The 15,346-nt window shown below is 52.6% G+C and overlaps 2 protein-coding genes across 2 annotated transcripts; one reads left to right on the top strand and one right to left on the bottom strand.

The window, feature by feature from the left end:
* Positions 1 to 3,974: 3,974 nt before the first annotated feature.
* Positions 3,975 to 6,179, bottom strand: MAA_02469 (acetoacetyl-CoA synthase; the record flags this gene model as incomplete). Its single annotated transcript, XM_007820467.2, has 3 exons — positions 3,975 to 4,086; positions 4,151 to 5,880; positions 5,955 to 6,179. 3 exons carry the CDS (start codon positions 6,177 to 6,179, stop codon positions 3,975 to 3,977), a joined length of 2,067 nt encoding a protein of 688 aa, XP_007818658.2.
* A 3,031-nt stretch (positions 6,180 to 9,210) lies between these two features.
* MAA_02468 (serine palmitoyltransferase 2) lies at positions 9,211 to 11,229 on the top strand (the record flags this gene model as incomplete). Its single annotated transcript, XM_007820466.1, has 1 exon — positions 9,211 to 11,229. One exon carries the CDS (start codon positions 9,211 to 9,213, stop codon positions 11,227 to 11,229), a length of 2,019 nt encoding a protein of 672 aa, XP_007818657.1.
* Between the last annotated feature and the right edge of the window lie 4,117 nt (positions 11,230 to 15,346).

The raw sequence follows: 15,346 nt of genomic DNA on the forward strand, positions 1-15,346 counted from the left end.
CAGCCATTCTGGTTGCCACTTCGTCGTTCAGACTTGGTGCTGGCACCACCAATGCCAGGATGTCAACAGATTAGGTCAGATTAATCTGCCTGGAGCCCCCACGTCGGGAGAATGATCGAGCTTGGTTGAGCCGCGAGGAGGATCCAAAGCTGGCCCCTTGGCCAGGGGAGCAAGTAGCTGCAAGTGAATCCGCCGAAAGGATACAACAGGTGAAAGCTGACGATGAACAAGGTACAACGGATCTTGCCGCCAGGAACAATATCCTTACAGAGGATACAGACAACTGTCAGCACGCCTACTCTATTAGAAGAAGAAAAAAGGACAAAACGACATGTAGAGTCTCCTATTGATTCCTTGTCAATTGGACAGAACCACTGTTCGCCGACTGCCGGCCAACTTGACTTGAAGCTGGGGATCCTCCCTGCATCTTCGTAGTGGACCCGGATGGTGGTACTGGAGACGGACCTTCAAACGGAAGCTCCAGGCAGCGCTCAACAGCCAACATGTGACGCCAAAAAGTGTCGTCAAACGCTACACAATCGAGCAAATCTAGGGCAGATACGATTTACTCGCCATACATCCTCCGTCATTTTGGTCAATAGGTCTCTAATGCTTTTTGCTGATTCCTAGCTGGTGGTGGCGGCGGCGATATCTAGGGTGTCCAAGTCGATTGCAGATGACTGGCATACAATTGTGTTATGTCTGGTTGGTATACTAACTGTGCCTCTACTGCTAACTCATCCTACCTGGTATTGCCTTGGCTCCACCATGGCAAATTTCCGCATGCTGTCTCTCTTATTACCCAATACGATGCTACTCCGTCAATGTCCAGCCAAATGCTGATACAGATTAACATCGGTGAGTGAAGACATACAGCCAGAGGCCTAAGATGCCGGAGCATCGATTCGACATGTGCATAACATCGACATCGTGCTGGCATGCTCAGTTAGGCTGGAAAGCACACGCGTACCATGGATCTCTTGCTACCAGCATCAATGATCCGTTGACGTGATCGACATAGCACCTTATTTGTCGGCACATTTTCCCTTCCAGAAGCATTCGACGACCCCTGGCTAAACAAGATGTGGAAGGAGCTTCAGCAGTCAAACATCCTTGTCCCGGTCTGGTCGGTTAAAGCCCTAGCATGCGACCGTTGATACAATTGCTCCCGTCTGCTCACAAGTTGATAAAGGTTTCTGTGGGTGCACTGTCAGTATGTATTACATGCTAACATCCTCCGTTCCTTCCCCAAAGCTCTCTCATGGCTCAATGAGATACTTCATTCGTACGCCATGAGCAGGCAAATTTGTGAACAAATGGGATAACCGCTAAAGCCCAACCATGCTCACGACAAGGAAATTTGACCAAGCACTTCGCCAACGCCGCGTCTGAGAAATACGATAGGGGTTGTGAAAATTCACGTTAATCACTACGCAAGCCGCAGCGCTGTCAGCCCTGCCCTCCAAAATCCCATGTCGTTTGACTGCGTGCAGCAACGACCTTGCAAGATCACGAAGCGGCAAAGAGCTGTCGAGGAGCTCGCCAGGTTCTGGAGTAAGCTTCTTGAGGCAGCGTTGGATGACATTGGGCCTGCGTCATGATATTCTACCGCAGGGCGTAAGGTGCGGGCTACAAAACGGTGCCTGAATTTCTGTGGAGAGAAACCCGCCAGCTTGGGTGCAGCTGGTATCCCTTTCCCTTCTAAATCAATGAAGTAATCGGATACTGCGAACTCGAACTCAGGACGGCCTACGGAGTACGGAGTACCCCGTGCACAGAACTGCACTGCGCAGGATCAGCCACAAGCCAACGTGGGGCTTGCTGTCCAACGTCCGGTAGATGATATTTTAATGATGGGTGAGCTGTTGGATGAGGAGCTCATTTACCTGCTGGTCAAAGACAATTTGCGATGCTGCAACTTGGCCCACACACACATCCACGTCTAACCACTTCCAGTAGTTATCCACCCGAGCGATTCTGAGCGAGCAGCTCATCCCTGTCTTTTGATGTGGAACCGCCAGGAACATGCAACCTCGAGAAAAGCAGGTTGTCGAATGGAATCCAGTCATGGCTTGATGGTTTGATGGGCGTCTGACAGTCATTGGCGCTAAAGGTGCTAACGGCGGCCGTCCTTCGATTTCCTCCCGACCAGAGCTGTCGTCCCATGTCGCCTTGCTTTGCCGAGAACCACTTTCAACGAAATAGATCGCGCACTGATATTGGGCTGGCGCCAGCTTGTCTATCCTGCCGATTGGAAAGCAGAATCGTCCCACTGACCCTTTTTTTCTCCTTTGCGCTAAGCATTCTCGCCTTGCAAACAAATAAACAAGATCAAGCATGTGTCATCTGACACCTTGATGCGTCGCTTGGGGGGATTATCTACCGTCATGAGATGATACTACTAATGAGGTACTCCGTACTTGGAGTTTATCCGAGAGTGTGATTGCTTTAAAAAGACTTTACGTTACCTGGACCTGTCTTTGTGCAACGTGATCGGTTGCAGTCGGCAAGGTTTCGTCCAAGGATAGGACCACCCTGTTGTGAGAGACAGCCAGTACGGAGTACAACAGCAAAACCCGACATTCTAATTATGGGCCTATGGCTCTTCACCCTCATCACTCTGACACAAAACCATGCACAAATTCAAACCAGTTTTTTTTTTTTAAATGGGGCTCCTAAAAATTCGGACAGGATATCTGATCAATCTGAGCACATCACTTGGAATGGGCAATGCTGCGTGAAAACAGTGTCTCAACAATCAGGTTAATCTCCATATGGAGTACTTCGTAGTCCGTATCTGTGGAACAGTACCTAGCACCACCGCCAGCACGAACATACATATGTACGGAGTAAGTAAAGTATGTATGTATGTCTTGTCTCACGGCAGTTACCCTCCAGCATCCGGCTGCGACCATTCTTAGATTTACGTACTTTTGTCTCTCTGGCAGGGAACAGAATCTGTTTGTACAGAGCACTAGTACTGCCAGTATGTACTTGGTAGTTTCAGAAGCAGCAGACGAGCCCGTCTTGTCCATCCGATCGCCGAGACGTCAAGAAGTCTATGATTGCTGGTTTGGTTCTTGAATTGTTTTGGGCTTCGTCGAACAATAGACCACATTTGCTTTTCAAGTTTGCCAACCCCCCCTTTCCCCATTCCCCCAAGGCCGGCATCTTTCCGACTTTTGCTTGGCCTCGTGTGAGATGAAAGGACCACGCCTGGTTGCAAAGCTTTGCTCCAATGTCTCATGTTGGGCGCCAGACAAGGTGGGCGAGACAGCCGGCGGCCAGACTCTTGATGATTGTTAAACGGCTGAACATTGGCACATTGGGCATGGATATTCTACTGTACACCATTGCACTCTATTTTCGTCCTCCATTCCGAGCGATATTCGACACCAGCCTGGGCGGGCTGAGCCTGCAGCAGGCAAGTAGCACTGCTTGTCCCTTGCTCAACCTCGACTCCATTGTCACTGTGAAATTCTCCAAGGTCGTGCATCAATCATGTGAATTGCTCGGCGGGCTCGCCTTTTTTCCGCTAGGTACGCTCACGCCCTATTAGGTACCTGGCTATTAGGCTTTATATTAATAAATATTTTATAATAAGTAAGTATATTTTATTATAAATAATTTATTTAAGTATTTACTTAAGTAAATATAAAAAGTTTATATAAAATAAATACTTACCTAGGTAGGTAGGTAGTAGGGGAATAAGCGCACTTAGCAAAAAGAGTGAGTGCGCCGAGCAATTCACATAATCATGGATAGTAGGCCACTTTGCTGAACCGAATTAGTGCTCACTCCGCGCGTGCCATTTCATTCCATAACGTCGTTAATCTAGTCGCTCTATGGTAGCCTTGGCCAACATGCTCGTTGAACCCGGCGGTCTCTGCTTATTGTTCTCGTTGAATGCCTTCTCTTCAAACCCTTTTTTTTCTTTGAAGTCTTTTTTTTTTGTTTCTGTTTGCATACTTTGTTTAATTTTTCTTTGCCCACTCTTTGAACCACTCTAACGCTTCGGGATTAGCGACGCTCGCATTTGTTTTGATATTTAGGCCAGAGAGAATTTGCTTAACGGCAACTTCGATTCTATCGTCAATGTTAGCATCCAAAAAATAGATTGTAGCGGTGTACCCGAAATTTGCCGACTTACTTCTTGCCGTTGCCAGTCTTGGGAATTCCAGCACCACACTCCTCCACTACTGCTGGAACATGCCGAGGACTGAGCTCAGACCGGATCTTGGCCATGATTTGAGTTTTCAGTTCTTGGCTGAAAGGCTTGCCGGGAACCATGACAACAAAAAGGCACACCGTCTCGTCCCTGTCCGTTTCCCTTCTACGGCCGACACACACGGCATCTTCAACCTCTGCGGCGAAGAATCGAGTGAGGATATTGTAGATTTCTGCAGATCCGAACCGAACGCCGGCAGGCTTCAAAACACCGTCGGATCGGCCCAGCATGACCAGACTTCCGGTGGCCGGATCGGGAATCTTGACAAAATCCCCGTGGTGCCAGACGGGGCCTTTGACGCCGCAGACGTTTTCGAACCGCTCAAAGTAGGCCGACCTGTACTTGGCCTGGCCATTGGCGCCGAAAAAGGTCAGTGGTTGGCAGGGGAATGGTTTCACACAGACCAAATCGCCCTGCTCCCCCGGTGGCATGTCCTCTCCTGAAATGGAGTCTACCACACGAATGTCCATTCCCAGACCAGCACATTGAATCTGACCAACTCTGACGGGCAGTAGAGGACATGGGGCGCCAAAAAGGGAAATAATATCAGTGCCGCCAGTAATGGAGGCCAGATTGACCGTCTTTGGGAATGCCTCGTATACGAACCTAAAAGTGGACGGGGGTAGCGGCGACGCAGTAGAATAGATGGCCTCCAAGCGTGACAGGTCAATGCTTGCGTCCTCAACAGGGCGAACGTTGTTGGCCTCCAACGCTGTGAGATACGCAGCGGATGTACCAAAATGGGTCACTTTGAGCTGAGAGAGGAGTTTGGGGAGCGACATGTGCGAGCTTGGGCGGAACGGGGATCCAGAGTAGAGCACCAGAGTAGTGCCAACGGCTAGGGCACCGACACTCCAGTGCCACATCATCCAGGAGGTTGTGGTGTAGTACAACATGCGCGAGGTGGCAGTCATGGAGCAGTGCAGCATGTGCTCCTTCTTGTGCTGAAGGAGCGTGCCCAGCGCAGTGTGAACAATAGCCTTGGGCAGCCCAGTGGTTCCACTGGAGTACAGAACGTAGAGGGGATGCGAAGGAGGCAATTGCTCAAACTTGATGGGGTCTGGGGGCGCGTCTCTTAGAAAAGACTTGTAATCGAGGGCCGTGACGCCTTGGGACTTGATATCTTGGATGCCGAGATCGGCGCTGATATTGTCAATAACGACGACCAGCTCAAGACCAACGCCTTTTAATGCTGCGGCAATCTCGTTGGTTTTGGAGGTGCTTGGCCACTCCTTGCCATTGTAGACGGTGCCGTTGTCAGCAAACAACACCTTTGGGCCGATCTGGGCAAGACGATCTAGTACAGCGGAGACGCCATTATCCGGGCTGATGCCAGTCCAGATGGCACCGATAGATGCAGCAGCCAACATGGCGACGACAGCCTCCTCGTGGTTGGACACGTAGCCGGCAACAACGTCTCCAGACTGCAGGCCGGCGCCGCGGAGGGCATTGGAGCATTGCCGCACAGATTCACGCAGTTGACGCCATGTGGTTGGCTTGATGTCTCCCGGCAGCTCCGTGGCGGTGATCACGGCAACACTGTCCGGGTCGATGGGCGAAGCCGGGCAGAAGAGGAGGTTCTCGGCAAAGTTGAGGCGAGCGGATGAGAAGAAGTCGGGGCGAGGGTACATGGGCGCATTTTCCGGCAGGGCCTTGGACGAGAGGGTTAGAAGCAACAGGACCGAAAGGACTGACGATGCCCATGGCGGGAAAAGGACCAACCTACCTTGTCGGCCTTTTTGGAAGCCACGATGCCCACAAAGTCCCAGACCTCTTCCCAAAAGGAAGACACGCTGTCGACGGACCATTGGTACAGTCCGGGGTAGCCATCGATGCTCAATGCATACTTCTTGTTCACCTGCTGGATGAACTGCCACATTGGCGTGCCGCCAGGAGCATCGTGTCTCCAGAGTTCATCGGAGGCATTGCGACCGTCGATGTATTCGCCCATGGTGAAACGACGTGGGATGTGGCACGACGCGGGTGTGTGCGAGAGTTCTGTTGCGACGAAAACCGGCGATCAACGACCGACATGGAGTCGGAACCTTGGAACGTTTACCGTTGGGAGGCCGGGAGTGAAGGTAATGGTGACTCGTGAGTTGTGAGTGCGGGTGGGGGAGGGGCAGCTGCAAGGGCGCCCGCCGAACACAAGCTTTTCAATGTTTGTTGTTGTCGACGAGGTAGGAAACAAGCACGGGTGTGCCTTCTCGATATGGTGGCTGTCGCAGAGAAAAATGTTGGGGAGAGTGCGTCACTCTGCGCGTCGGCGGCCGTTCGGCTCAAGGACCGGAGAGGGTCTGGACTGGAATTGGCCGAGACCTTGGGGACGGGGACCCTTCCTGGCCCGGCGCAACCCGCGACATTGAAGTGCTGGGTGCGCCACGGACGATTCCGGTGCGAACAAGTCGGCCTTCTTGGTGGCCGAGGTGAATAAACGGGTGCGGGTGTGCGGCGGCAAACTTTGAGGTTATCACGGCTGCTTGTAGCGCTACCGACCAGCAGACTATCCGGAGACAAGATTCAATGTGCTTATATTCGTCCAGTGAGACGGTTACACCTCGTGACCTGGATATACGAAGCCTCGAGTGCAGGCTGTGATTTCAGACTTGGCCAGTGTCAAGAGACCTATTCGCAACGGGTAGTATGGGCTGAGATGAGAGTCAAGGACAGTAGAGTTCAGCATGCAGCCATGCCTGCCCATGTGAATGCCAACCAGTTATGCTCTGCCAGAAAGTATAAACAGTTGACATGGTATAAGAATGAGCAGACCGTGTTTTGTATGCTGCGAATGTAAGTCCACCACCAGATATTCTTGTAGGTGCCCCATTTAGTAGTGTATTTGGAGAGGGGGGGGGTTATCAGTTGACACTTGACGAAACCCTAATGCTGACTTGTGTGTGTCTTGTATTTTCCCCAATTGAGCATTTTTCAGAATAAATATATGTATGTATATGCACGAATGGTGTGACTGTTGCCACTCACCATTCATGATGGAAAAAAAAAAGAGAAAAAAAAAAAGGCAATCATGATGTACATAGCATGCTCTTCCTAGTTCGTTTCCGGAGCGCCTCGGACTCGTCATTGACGACGATGCGCCTGCACGATATTGTAATATTGGATGTCTGTATGGAGTACATTGTACTACTACGTACTTTATGTATGTTGTACACGTACCGCGTGCAACGTCCACGCCGGTACTACTCCAGGGCGGAAGGATTGACGAAAAAAAAAAGCACTTGCTGACGTTGTGCCGAGCCGATTGGACGCGGGTTAATGTGAAATTAACTGCGGATCCAAAGGCCCAAGTCCCGAACAGGAGGGACGTACGAGGTGCTTCAGTACCTACCTAGGTACTTTAAGTAAGTAAAGTACTTAGTACTAAGTACTTCAAGTAAGTATGCTGTACGTTGTACAGAGAGAGAACATTGAATGTACAGAGTACTTGGTCCGGAGGCGTCAATCTGGTTGGGCGTGGCTCACGGTCAGCCCCAAGCTCTGCGTTGCTTCGTGCTTGGTGTATTGACGTGATGCGCGTGTCGCCAGTGCTTGGCCAAGGGGGAACAGGCTCGAAAAGTCAGTTGAGTCTGGTGCACGAGAATTTGGCCCAACTTGATCGACACAACATTGACGATGTCAATACGTAGCCTGCATGCACTGTGCTGCCAGGACCCGAGACTGGACCAGCCAACATTGAAGTGACATCTGGACGCTCCCGGCCAAGAGCGGCGCCACCAGCGACTGGGTGCCACCAAACCACATGCAGACGAACTGGCGGCTGGTCCGGATCATCAAAGTCAATTGCCCATGGGCACGGCGTCCCGCCCCTGACGCAATCTCATATCGACCAGGTATTCATTCATGCCTTGTTAAATGAGCCGTACCGATCTTGACCTTGTCTAGTACTCCGTATTACCAGACTCCTTGCTGCACGCACGCTGCTTGGCTGCCGTCGTGTCCACTGTCGACGCGTGCTTTGGTGCCCAGGATTCAACATTGATTACATGCGAGCATCAAAGAGCTCAAGCTGTCAACTGGCCGGTGCGACTTCCTCGTCGACGTCAACTGGTCTCACGTCGCGGTGCTGGCACGCACACTAGACCTGCACGTTGACAGCTCCAGTCTCTCCGCCGGCGGCCTCTGCACTGCACGTGTGGCGCGGCCAAAAAGCAACATTGAACCAGAGGCGCCTTGCTTGATTGCCCCAATCGCCTGACCCCAAGTCCAGCGCCCAGTTCGTGCCGCAGTGCCTCCACCAGACCAGAACCACCAGAACATGCATGTGTCCAGGGTCAATGTCAATCTGTCGCACCGTTGACGCTTGACCTCCTTGGACCTCCTCATCAGCCCTCTGTCAACCGCCTATCCGGATTCAACGCGTGCTCAGGTGTCCAGCTGTGCTCCAGCCCGTGGATTTTGTTCATCTTTTCAGCTTCAGAATCCCCCCGTCTTGTCCATGCACACATTGATGGTGAGTACCACTGCTGCGTCCGTCTCTCCTGGGCCGGCGCCTCAATGTTCCCTCATGGTCAATTCCCTACTTTTTTCATGATCCGCACATCCCTGACCCCCATCTCTCTCCTGAATTTGGCCTCTCCCACGACGGCCATCCTTCTCCCAGTCAAGTCGAGCCCAGCAGACGCATGGCCAATCGTGCACTCGCGCCATTGTACGTTTGCTTTGATCTGCTGTCGTGCTGAGCATCATGTCTGATTCTTGTCCCATCTCGTTCCACCGCTTTTGACCAGAAGAGCTACCGGCTCTCGCCTGCGCTTCCACCTGCTCTCAATTGACCGCTGACCGTCTCTTTCCTCAGAACGAACCTGATTTCCGGTGACTCGATCCAACGCCGCCCAAGCACCCCCTTCCGGCACGTCCGTCTCGCCGCCGTTATTGTTGACGCAATCTCCTTGTCCACGGTCTGAACGCACTGGCAACGAGACATGCCCCGCAAGCTGGCAAACCCTTTCTCGACCTCCTCCGCCATGCCATCGTCTGAAAAGACGGGCGAAAGACGTCCCTCGACCTCGAAAGGAAATCGCATTAGTCAATTCTTTTCTTCAAGTCCCAAGTCCAAGGACCACACCGCTGCCCAGCAGGCGCTGCTCGCCATGCAGCAGCAGCAGCAGCAGCAACAACCCGCTGCGTTACAACAACAGCAGACGCAGGCCAACGGTGTGCCCGCTGGCATCTCGCCTCCCTCCACCTCTCTACCTATAATATCATTGTCCACCGCCGTTGCGGGCGACCACAGCAGCTCTGAACCACCAACCACGACCCTGTTCCGCCCCAAGTCGGCCGAGGAGATGGAGAGAAAGCGACGTGCCGAAGCTCAGTTTGGTCCTCTCTGTCACCCAAGCCACCTCTATGTCAGCAAGTCGCACGGCATGCCCCTGGAGCCGCCCATCGAGGACGAGCCTCCATATTACTTCCTCCTGACTACCTACGTTAGCTATCTGCTCCTCATTCTTGTCGGCCACATCTGCGACTTCTTTGGCAAGAGATTTGGCGACAAAAAGCACTATGACTCCCTCAAGGTTCAAAATGGCTTTGCTCCGCTCAATGATGACTTCGACAGTTTTTATACCAGACGATTAAAGATGCGACTAGATGATTGCTTTGCCCGACCAACCATTGGCGTTCCTGGAAGATTCATTACTCTAATGGACCGCAAATCCAGCGATAACAACCGCTCCTATCAGTACACTGGCACCTACACCGAGACCCTCAACATGAGCTCCTACAATTACCTAGGATTTGCCCAATCCGAAGGACCCTGCGCCGATGCCGTCGAGGAGTGCGTCAGGCGTTACGGTGTCACCTCGGCCAGTCCGCGCGGCGATGCTGGCACCACTGATTTGGCTCTCGAGGTCGAGCGAGAAGTTGCCTCTTTTGTTGGCAAGCCTGATGCCATGGTCTTTTCCATGGGCTACGTGACCAACGCCAGTTCCTTCCCAGCTTTAGCCTCAAAAGGTTGTCTCATCATCTCTGATGAATTGAACCATGCCTCTATCCGCATTGGAGCCCGTCTTTCCAATGCTGTCATTCAGTCCTTCAAACACAATGACATGTATGATCTGGAAAGGGTTCTGCGAGAAAACATCTCGCAGGGCCAGCCGCGTACCCACCGACCATGGAAGAAGATCCTGGTTGTCGTCGAAGGCTTGTACTCGATGGAAGGCACAATGTGTGACCTGCCGGGTATTCTTGCGCTGAAGAAGAAGTACAAGTTTTATCTCTTTGTCGACGAAGCTCACTCTATCGGTGCTCTGGGACCTCGTGGTCGTGGCGTCTGTGACTACTTCGGCATTGATCCCTCCGAGGTAGATATCCTGATGGGCACCTTGACAAAATCTTTCGGTGCAAACGGTGGCTACATTGCAGCTGAGAAGCACATCATCGATAAGCTGAGAAGCACAAATGCCTCCACTCAATACGGCGAATCACCCGCTCCATGCGTCTTGATGCAGATTTTGGCCTCGTTGAAGCTCATCACGGGTGAATTGTGCCCGGGCCAAGGCGAGGAACGCTTGCAACGCATCGCCTTCAACTCCCGTTACCTCCGTCTCGGCCTCAAGCGTCTTGGCTATATTGTCTATGGCCATGATGATTCACCCATCATCCCCGTCATGCTGTACAACCCTGGAAAGATGCCTGCCTATAGCCGTGAAATGCTCAAGCGCAAGATTTCCGTCGTTGTTGTCGGGTACCCCGCGACCCCTCTGATCAGCTCCCGTGCCCGTTTCTGCGTATCCGCAGCCCACAACAAGGATGATTTGGACAGACTTCTGGCTGCGTGCGACGAAGTTGCGGATGTCATCCAACTCAAGTTCTCTACTGGTGTTGCCGGCGGTCTGGAACCTCTTCCCGCAGGCGTTGACGTTGCCGCTAGTGAAGAGAAGGAATGGAGAAGGGCCAATGGCATTCCCCTGACTCCTCCCAGATGGAGTATGGAAGATATTGTCCGTCACGGCGTCCGTGATGCCAAGCGGCCCTTGCGGTAGACTATGGCGAGCACTAGGCAGAGAAAGAACCCTGTGGTACAGTAATTTGGAATGATCGAGTCAACATATTTGGGGCGTTGTTTCTATACGCGATTCACGGGTCGGGCACTCTGAGTGCGGTGTTTTTTTCCCTTTGTCTTTTTCTTCTTCTTCTCGGGCTTCCATGTGGAATTGACCAATCGCGACTGTACCAGTCTGCAGATGTTGGTCAAAAGCTGCCTTTTCTTGTCCTATTCTACGCTGTGCCGTCCTGTGACCTTGTCTGGCGCCGGCTGATTTATAGGTTGCGCTGATTTCACTGCGGCATTCTCACATATATATATCTTTTATTGCACCTACGGCGAATTGGCTTGTATGGTTAGTCACAGGCCGACAGCAATAATATCATCACTTTGCGGAGGGGAGTGGAGTGGAAGGGTGGTTGAAGAGGAGCAAAGGGCTTGAGACTTTGATAGCGGGGTACAAGATAACACGGAGAAAGTAGACGATTCCTGAAGACATGGATTGTATATATAGCATACTGGTTTATGACCTACTAGCAAGTCTGGTTGCTACAACTACAAGCCGACACCAGAGAGGACTGACTAATGAAGTGGCCAAAGGCAAAATGAGTTGATGTTGTGGACTGATATGTGCACCATGTGAATCGAGTTCAAATCTGGTTGGAGCCCAATTCTGTCGTAGCCATATGTACGCCATCATGTTGCCGCAAGACAAGGGCAACGACAAAATGGACAGAGTGACCCAAGGCATAGAGAGACGGGAGAGATTGTCGAGGCACTTGCAAGATATCGGTGGGATACGGCAATGAGTATAGGACTCCTGTCTGAGGCAGTGTGGTCTTGGATAGTCCAATGCCATGGGATGAAACGGCGCGTCCGTGTTTAGATGTTTCCATGGCTGAGCATGGGCTTCCCCTCGAGGTTGGATAAGAGAGCTAATGGAACGTCATGAGCTTGGCGCGGAGGCAACCGTGTGTTTAAGATGACGAGCGCCGTGAAGCTCTCCTCGCCGTCTGTTGGGTGGCCTCGAGATAGCAGCTGAATCTGAGACGCTGCATGGTCAAACAAGACTACCTACTATTCACACACACACACGCACGCACAAAAAAGTGGTTGTCATATTGGCATGTGACGGAGAATGGCGATGGTGCCCGCACTCGGCAGAGGCAGAGGCAGAGGCAACGTCGATTTTTGGGAGTTTTGGGCTTCTTGCCGCGGGAGACGAGGCGGCGTGGCGTGGCTTACATACACACTGGTAGGAGATGGGATTTCCGCTGGCTGCCGCTGGCGATTGTTCCAGTCCATGACGGAGTTGTGCAGACGGCGATGCGTCGTCTTTTTCAAGACGAGATGATGAGGGAGGGCGGTGACGTGCTCGTGCCGTACGAACCGCCGAGCGGCGTGGAATACTGAGCTGCCAGAGCCGGGACCGGGAAAGGTCAAGGGAGGTGAGGTGAGGCTGCGCGTTTCACCGTGCTCGGCATTTTGGACGACTCGGAGAATAAAACGACCACCACTACTACCACCAGCAGACACTGTGGAGCGGGGGCGTTTCTGCGCAGCGCCTGGCCCGAAAGAAGAGCAGAGACAGAACAAAGGATTTTGGTCCGAGGGGGGAAAAAAAAGGACGAACTGCTGATGGGGTTTGGAGAGCGGATAGAGACGAGCAAGGCCGGGAAGGACACGAGAGGACCTGAAACGCAGACACGGAGAGCGCAGGCAGGGGATGCGGGAAATTCACAATCGTCATGGTGCGCCGCGGGTGTAAATGGACACACGACGGGCTGTTTCATGGACCGCCTGTCGCCATTCCCCCGTCCCCCCCTCCTCCAGTCTGCAGTCTGCAGTCTGCGGTGGCCAGGGATTGATTGGGAGCGAGCGGGTGTGTTGAAGCCAAGGGTTGGCAAAGATTGGCGAGAAAGATCGAGCATGGGAACGGGGGGAAGCAAGGAAGCAAATTTTTTCTTTTCTTGTTGGGTTCATGGGCGGGCGTGATTCTGAGGGCTGAAAGGCTTAGCTAAAGATGGGGTTCAACGGTCTAGTTCCCTTTTTTCTTTCTTCTTCTTCTTTCAAGTCACAAACATTAAAAGGGTTGTTGCATGGTGGTCTATGAGAAACAGCAACCCCCACAGACAATGGACGAATCTGTAACGGGTTTACTTGTCGGTAGTTGGGGATTTTGTGACGCACAGTCAACGGCCTGGATGCAAATCCCCCAGACAGGAACATAGCTACTTTACCTCAAGTAGATAGGTACTTGTCAAAGGCCCGTAGCCGCAGGGCATTGAGTTGCTCCGTAATTTATACGGGAGACCTGAGATGGGAACGAGTTTGGCGCGGGTATCAAGAGTCTGGTTGAACCGGAGCAAGAAACGGGGCAGTGCCTCTCGACTGTGGATGAGAGGAGAGCATCATGGCTTGCTTGCCATGTACGGATTCAAGGCATTGACTGCGTGTTGACGGCTTTCACTTATACTACATACATGCCACGAATGAAGCCGAGACCACACACGGCAATCGGAGAAGCTTGCGGGACAAGGAAATGAGAGCAAAGGACCAACCTAAATGTATAAACTACGCATTTGTTGCCGTCCTCGCTACACGCCTTGTCACGACATCTTCATCCCAGAAACATATCACAAGTCCATCTGCGTTTCTCACCTCAAACTGGCAACTGGATAACCATAATCCAGACCCTTGGAGACCCTTGTCCGTTCAAGTTACACAGGGCACCCCCATGTCACATCTGCAGGTCCAACATCGTATTCTTCTACCGCACCGCTAGCATGCAGACGGGAAGGCAAAGGGTATCAGGCCGTGGCGCTTGGCCAGAAACGCGCCGCGTGCAGATGTTGAAGGCACCTATGGTCTGCCATGTAGCAGATGTAGGGCAGCAAAGTTGATTCGTTCCTCGGACAGGTTGGTTAAAACACTTTGTTTGGAGGCGTATTTCTCTTTGCTCCGGCCTGCTTGCCCACAGGCATACATATATAGAGTCGTCTCTTCGTAACCTCAAACAAAGAGGCACAAGGCGAATCCACCACACCCCAGATTGGCCGGGGAGCCAGGAACATGGGAAAAGGCCTCTTGTCTGACCCTGGGGCGGTTGGGTTGGCGCCGCGGCGACATTGAAGAGTCAAGACGGTGGTGGAAGCCGGCACTTGCTCAAACGCTCGACTTCGTACAGCTTGGCTGACGTTATCCAAGGAATCACTTGGGTAAGCATTCTTGCTGAACCGGGCATTACTACTATGTATGTACAGAGCGTCAGTGATTCTGCTCCGTCTGGTTCAATGTTGCAGGGAAACCTGTCCGAGAGCGTCAAGCCGTTTCCCATTCGCATCGGATACCAGCTCCTGGTCTCTCCAGCATCCGAGCAGCTCAAAGGACTCAGAGGGGCCAAAGGATGCACTGGCCATGATGCGCATTTGTGCAGATGCACAGAGTACCCGGTTCATGGTGCCGATGCAACTTTGCATATCATGCATGTAGATGTCGGTCGGTGGTCCAAACTGACATGGAGCGCCCAACATTGAACTTGACCAGACCTGACCTGCGAGGTGCCAAGAAGGCACCCGCCCTGTGCCTGACCTTGACCCCCCTGCCCTGCCTCCTGCCCCCAGGTGCCCCCTTGCCACCCCCCGCGACCTCCACCTGAGCTGTCTTTTGTTGCACGTATTGACCCTGGAGCGGCGAGGCCTGACAAGCTCGATACTAGTAGTAGTACTGGCATTGGGAATTTTGCACCGAGTCCTTGACCCCAAAAATTGCATACCCCATCTGCATCTGAACGCCTCAACTGCTAGAGCGGACGGCTGCAGCAGATAATGACGCAGGCCTGCGCGGACTCATTGCGAGACCACACGAGGCGCCTCAGTGCCGGCTCCCCCCCGGCCGCCTGGAGAGGCTACTTATGTACTTACTGCCCGCCGCCCCTACCCGCCGATGGCTGGCCAGGTACTCAAGCGCGCAGCCCAATACTACCGGTTGACATCAACCACTAATAGTACATGCAGTAACTTGTGTACCACCATTGACCACCACAACCACCACCACAACCACCACAACCACCGCTACCAGACCAGACCGCCGCTGGCACTCCTTGGTCTGCCTCA

The sequence above is a fragment of the Metarhizium robertsii genome (assembly GCF_000187425.2).
Source record: "Metarhizium robertsii ARSEF 23 chromosome Unknown MAA_Scf_1, whole genome shotgun sequence".
Taxonomy (NCBI): Eukaryota; Fungi; Ascomycota; class Sordariomycetes; order Hypocreales; family Clavicipitaceae; genus Metarhizium; species Metarhizium robertsii.